Genomic DNA, 6974 nt, shown 5'->3' on the forward strand with positions numbered 1-6974 from the left:
TCTGAACCTAGCAAGATGTATGGAAATTGGGTAGGGCTGATTGGCTCTCAGTAGAAGAGCTCAACGAGAGATATGCCTTAATGGATGGAGAAACAGACCTCCTTAGGGTGGTGCTAGAAAGAATCTTGAAGGGGTAGCCCTCAAATCTTGTTGCTATAGGTGATGTTAGAGCGGCTTAATGGGTTGTGGGGGATACCCCTCTTCACAAAATCTCTGCTAAAGTGATATAAAAAAGGGCAATGGAACCCAATGGAACCGTAGGTCCCTAAATAGGAAATGGGGATTAAGACATAGTTCACTATGGTGGCGATCTCGGTTAAAAGTGGGCGTGCAGTGAGCAAAGCCAAATTCATCCTAATATGGATAGTTAGCCAATGGTGGCTGCTAGTTCCTGCAAAATTGGCGAAGAGAATGCAGGTCGATGATTGTGTGTCCTCTGCGGCAGGGATGTGGTAGACTTGAGACACCTTCTTTAGAGGTGCCCTGTTGCTTGAGAGGTGTGGAAGAAATTAGAGGCCATAGTCCGCCACTGGGGTCTCATGGCAACATTCCGAATCCGTTCATAGTGGAGAATCCCTATTTTAGGGGACACATCTCGCCTTCCATTGGCAAGTTGGACGTACTTGAGGGTGGCTATAATTCTGGGTCTCTAGGATTTTAGAATGGCAGCATAGGCCATGGGGGTTGGTTCCCCTATGAAGGCCAAATTTTGTATTGGTCCACCTATATAAATACAACAATCACCAAAAGTCGATTATGAGTGATCTATGAATATATTTGTACATGCTTCAATTACACTCACTACTTGAGTTGGTAGCTCTTTGAGTAAGAACTTTAATTGCAAGCTTCTCACAACTAGACCCATTTATATACCACCACTTAGTGCAACATGTTCCTTGGTGATCATTTTCCCCATCCATATTTCTATCGTGTTCCCATCCCCGCATGTAGTAATAGTCAAAAGAACTAGGGTGGGCCAGGTGAGAGAGGATACATAGCATCATTTCATGTGTTTAAGGAGGTGGTGATAAGGACACATCATCATCCTAGGATCTGAAAGCTATCGTCCACCACGATGAATTAATAAACATCAATATTAAACTTGAGTTTTTGTTTCAATACATCTACAACAACAGTCATCCCAAAGTTGTGTTTAAAATTAAGCATACAAACTATTAGCAGAAGCTAGGAGTGGTTGTCTTTTTAGAGCAAGGGATCCAAGGTTGTTGATACACCAGTTTTCGAGGGAAACGGCATGAAGAATGTGACTTAAATAATGAATATCAAAAGCTTAAAAATCACTAAAAGCTCAAAATGAGTAGCTTTACACCGCTCTACCGTTTCCTCCCATGTGCAAAGTGTTAGATATCAATGCTCCACTCTCGTGTATAACTACGCAAGAACCAGCTAACTCTACTTGTAAGCCCCCATATGAGGAGAAGGCATTTGAGTAGCTCAATTATTCGGTAGGTCTTGGTTTGGACACTAGATGGGGGCCATGTGTGGCCTGATGGCTGGACGGCTTCAGATAGAGTTGGCACACTACCAACTAGGCTACATGCAAGTGCGGGAAGGCATCCCATGACTAACCACACTGAGGGTAGATGGAGGATATCTCGAAAATTCGTAGTTTTGAGGTTTATTTTTTGTCCTTTTTATGATTGGTGCAAGTTTCACTTGCTATTTTCATCTCTTAAATTTCTCCATCTTTTTCTCTACTTTCTGTGTGCGTCTCTCCCCCCCCATCTCTCACACACACACACACGCACACTTTTTTGGTGGAAATCTATATCTCTCTCTCTCTCACACACACACAGCTTTCCACCCTCTTTTCCATGCTGCCCATCCAATTCATCTTCTTTTTCCTTAGTTTGGATCTTGGGCAGGCCTTATGGTCCTAAGGAAAGGACCCTAGGGAGGCAAGAAGGTGACTGGCGGTAGGCGGGAGCCTTCTCGTTGACCTAGGTACTTCCCTAGGCATCAAGGGCAGCGGGCAAGGGGTGAAAGTGACAACAATAAGTCCACTCTCATCGAGCCGCGCCCTTGAACAAATGATTTTCATCATTTATTTAATTTTATATTATGTTTTCTTGTTTTTTTTAAAATTGAAAAAAGGTAAAATGAGGTTTGGGGATGAAGGTCGCTCATTGTTTGCCAAAAGCGACGGCTGTGGACGTTTGCTTCATGATTCTGCAAAATCTTCCGGCGCCCAAAAAAAGCTAGAAAGGTGAGTGATGGTGGCAGCCTTCATAATCCAACTTTAGACACGCGGTAGAGCTAGCAGAAGAAGCTCACAGCGAGACGTGATTTGAAGTAGCAGATCAGCGAGTCAGGGGCACATGCAAAACACCAGCAGCAGGAGGCAGGAGAGGAGCAGAAACCCAACAGCAGGGGGAAGTAGAGTAGAGGAGCAGCAGCCGCCTCGGAGCGACGGAATCCTCAAAATCGAACTGTAGAAAGGTGAGGAAGGAAGTAATTCTGGCTCTGAGATGTTCGAAGCAGCACAGGAGTAGCAACTGTATCACGGTCAAGGTGACGGAAGTATCCTGCAACGACAAGCCATCGAAAACAGAGAGAATCCACTCGAACCCCGCAGCCCGCTCCCTCGCCCGGCTCGAAAGGGAGCACATCGTGTTTCCCACCACGTCCAGTCGCCGCTTCCCGTGGGGCCTGCTGGCTGCCGCCCCCGCGTAGGATTCGGCTTGAGTATTCGAGGGACTGCGGCCCTGCCCGATAGTAACGATCTTCCTGATCTATGCAAGCGTGCTGCTCAATTATTCTTTCAATCGATACAGAATCAAAGGACGAATCGGTTGTCCTCTGAGAAGTGGGCCTCAATCAGGAGACTATAGAGACGGGTGCATCGAGAAAAGAAGAGACTGTGACCGCATTGCGTTCACGAGAGAGAGAGAGAGAGAGAGAGAGCTCTTGATAAATTGTCTCTAAAGAGTGAGGAATTGGGGAGGAACAATTTCGCAATTCGGATCTCGTCGCGAGCTTCATGAAGAACATGCACATGGAGGCGGATCCCCTTGCTTATGTCCATGAGGAGATGCTGAAGCTGAGGAGGTCAGTGCACAGGTCGCAGTGCATGGCGCTATCGCTGGGCATAGCAGTGATCATACTGTTCATTGCTCTAATTGCCGTAGGCGTATCCCAAGGTCATGCAATCAGAAATCTCAGAGCAAGGGAAGGACTTATTCCTAATCCTAATGTCACCTTTGCTACACAGTCAGGAGATCGAAATGTGGATGGCCTTACGTACGGTGGCAGTCTGTTTCGGGGAAGCGGTTTTTGGGCTAGCAAGAATCCGCTAGCCGGTCTCTCCCCCTCTCTCTCTGAGTCTTGTTTCTGAGCATTACAGCATGTTCTTCGGTTTTCAACCTTCGTGTCTAGGAAATGTTTTTAGTGGGTGACAGAAAAGATGAGGGGGCAAGCAACCAGAGGCTATAGAGTGGACGATCGCTCTTTTCGATTCTGAGTTTTGATGGAATCCAGAGCGCATCTTTTCACGGAAAACACTTGAATTATGTGGCTTGCAGGAGGTAGCTTGACGGATCATGCCGCTATTGCTTATGGTGATCTTGTGTTTATCATCGGTGGAGCTATCGCAGGCGGAAATGTAACCAGTGACGTCTGGAAGTACGATTCTGTGCTTCATAATTATACACAGATGGCTTCCATGCCGGAGCCTAGATACCGCTTCGGTGCAGATATAATTAACAGTGAGTTTCTTCAAACTGAACTAGCATGTTCAAAAACGCAAATATAGAGAGGGATACATAGCGCAATGTTATATTGACTGTATTTTGACGTCCAAGAACAGGTAAGATATACGTCGTCGGTGGTAGGAATCTCTCTGATGACTTGGTACCCCAACCTAATAACGGCATGGTTACATCAACGTTCATTTATGATATTGTGTCAAATACATGGAGTCGTGGAGCAGATGCACTTGATTTTCAAGGAGACTGTTGTGCTGCTGCGCTTAATGGAAAGGTAGATTCCTTTCTCTTGATCTTTATTCTCGCCCTCGCCCATTCTTTGATGGGTTTCAATTACTGCAAATGCAAATGTGCGAGAGAGAAAGGGAGAAATGGAAGATATAAGACTCTTATGACTCTCATGGACCATGCTCTGCCACTTTTTAGCGTGTGTGTGTGTGTGTGTTTGTGTGTGTGTGTGTGTGAGAGAGAGAGAGAGAGAGAGAGAGAGAGTCTGTTTCTGTTTCCTTTCTTAACTCTATGGTCGGTACTATTTGACGGGTTTAAAAGAAAGTTTGTGATTTCTTTGAACGTCTTGACAGGTATACATGGTTGGGGGGTATGGCATTAATTATACCTATTTGAGTACTGCTGAGGTGTATGACCCTACTACAGATACTTGGGCGCACCTGCCAGATATGCCCACTCCACGTGGAGATCTTATGTGTGTAGCACTTGATGGAGAAATTTACGCTCTGGGGGGATATTATGTAAGTGATCTTAAAGACTAGAGCCTACTGCAAGGTCGTTTGGTTTGAAGATTTCTTTGGACCCCTGGCATGGGTAATCAGGCACTTAATCCCCCCTTTTTCATGTTCTGCAGCGGTAATAACACAAGGCAAGTGCTGTGTAAGCCATGGTGTGTAGATTCTTTTTAGCGGTTTAAGCTGTGTTCCATGACTCTTTAAACAGGACCCAACAAATCAAAATCAAAATGCGTTTTCAGCAAAGATGGAATCCTTCAATCCCTCAACTGAAACATGGACTGCCAGGCCAGATCTGTTAACGCCACGTGGGGATGCAGTGAGTAATTCCATTAAAGTTGTTCTTACCTCGGTGTAAAATGGAACACAGCCACATGTGTTCATAAACGCTCGGAGTCGCGACATTTAAATATTCCTAAAAGCCCTTGCATAATGACAGGGCATAGCAGTTCTTGAAGGTGACAGAATTATGCTGGTTGGGGGGGAAGGCCATTATCGAGAAAATGCTACTTTCAAATATCCTAAGCATGTAAACGAGGTGAGAGACGTTTGCTTGGCCCTTGCTAATTCCATTCAAGACAGTATATCCCACGTGCTGCTGTGATTAATTCCTGTGTGATGTTTGATGAAGACCTCCAAATCACACATATTCACTGTTTCTATACGATTGCATGACGTCTTCTTCTAGGTATACTATGTCGCGGATCAGACCTGGGTACAAAAAGCCATGATACCGACAGCTCGATTCAGGACTGCAGCTGCTACAGCTGGTGGCCTCACCTTTGTAATGGGGGGTGCTGATATTTGCATAGATCAGCCTGTGTGTCCAGGGTTAAATAACAATGAAGTTTTCTTGGATGTAGACCATCCACATGTGTATCTTTACCTTAAAAATGAAGCGTACAATGACAATGCAGCGTTGACCACATATCCATTGTAAATGGAAATGTAAGGAAACGGCACCTTGTGACATGATATTCAGCTGATTGCCAACTGTAAGTTGGTAGAGATTCATCATGTATTCCCAGGGGTCATACTCAGCCAGTATCCCTGTTTCATGTTTGTAGATCCTTTTGGATACATCTCTGTACAGTAATAAGGCTTGCTTGCGAGCAAAGACTTTTGAAGGTCCCCAAAATTTTCGTGAAATATCTGTTTCATCCTTGTTTTGAAAGATGGTTTAAAGCATGAAGTTGACATAGTCTTTAAATTTAGTTATGGTAGCAAAATATATACCATGGTCCTTGCATGCATGCATGTGGCATGAGCAGCAATCGTGTGCAGAGGTCGCACTGTATGTGCACGTGCATATTTGTTGCATACATGGTGGTGGTGGTGGTGGTGGTAAGGCTGCATCAAATTTGACATGCAAACGGATGGTGAGCCACAGGATTTATCAAGACTTGCTTTTAAACTAGGGCACAAAAGAAACCTTGTTGACTAAACAAACAAATGAAAATGCAATCCAAAATAGTTATTTCGATTTGTAGAGAGTGATTTAAGAGATTTTCGTGTTTGCAGAGAGCTTCGGTTGCTCACAATCAAAGGTCTTTCCAGATGCATTTTTGCCAAATCCTTTCCGTAAAGTGAGCCAAATCGACTTTTCTCCTTGAAACAGTATTAATGAAGGATATAAAGCAATACATAATATCTAGCAACACTTCAAAGAGAACAGAGTCTGATTCCTGCAGATTAGCTCCATGGGTCTGGATCTCGGGTTAATGCTAGCATTTTGGACTTTGCTACCATTCTAAAATATCAGGTTGCCCTGTGCAACCTGAAACTCGACAACATACCCATTCAGTCACAAATTCAAATGTTTTTCCTGAGTGGGCATACTCTATTTCCTTCTCTGTTGATACTTCTGAATTAGTCTTTACTATACGATCCTCTAAAGCTATGCCATTATAACAAGCATGCAAGCTATGATGCTATTTAATAGGCATTCTGCACGTGAGATGCATGCAAGGACTTTCCCAACTAAAACTGAGTACTCAGATTTGAAAGAGTAAAGAGAGCACCTGCATTGGGATCAATGGGTTCCATTCCCATAGAGTCTATTTGCTGGATTAATCTTGAGAAAGTAAGCATACCTGTTGTGTGAGCAGCTTCTCTTAGGGTGGCATCTGCAAAGCTTTCCTAAGGTTCTGCTCCTATCTCGATTTTCTTGCCTGTAGCTGCAGCGTGGTTGTGAAGGCTGGGAGGCTGGTTGAAAGATACCTTCGATGCCCTAGAGAAAGCCTCATAAGCTGTACAAGCCTAGTTGCTGTGCAGGGTTTTTTATTCAATGCAGGGATGATAAAAATTAGACATCGATGTACCTAACATAGGTCGACACGCTATGTAGGCAAACTGTATGAAGACGTACAAAAGTACTTCAGCAAAAGAGAAAAAGACAACATAAAGGAGCAAACACTGATTGCAGTTTAGAAAAAATCTTTATATTACCATAGCCCATGGCTGTACAAATTCCATGATAGTTCCATTGAAACTTGGAGTGATCTTC

At 44.1% G+C, this 6974-nt stretch overlaps 1 protein-coding gene across 1 annotated transcript; it reads left to right on the forward strand.

Moving 5' to 3' along the window:
- Window positions 1-2263: 2263 nt before the first annotated feature.
- LOC147891615 (uncharacterized) lies at window positions 2264-5606 on the forward strand. Its single transcript, XM_087388855.1, has 7 exons — window positions 2264-3320; window positions 3543-3725; window positions 3827-3999; window positions 4307-4474; window positions 4677-4787; window positions 4908-5006; window positions 5157-5606. The coding sequence occupies exons 1-7, from the start codon at window positions 3002-3004 to the stop codon at window positions 5406-5408; spliced, it is 1305 nt and encodes a 434-aa protein (XP_087244981.1). The 5' UTR covers window positions 2264-3001; the 3' UTR covers window positions 5409-5606.
- Window positions 5607-6974: the final 1368 nt, after the last annotated feature.

The sequence above is a fragment of the Dipteris shenzhenensis genome, chromosome 17, assembly GCF_047967505.1.
Source record: "Dipteris shenzhenensis isolate YYH24624 ecotype China chromosome 17, Dip_SZ_1.0, whole genome shotgun sequence".
NCBI lineage: Eukaryota > Viridiplantae > Streptophyta > Polypodiopsida > Gleicheniales > Dipteridaceae > Dipteris > Dipteris shenzhenensis.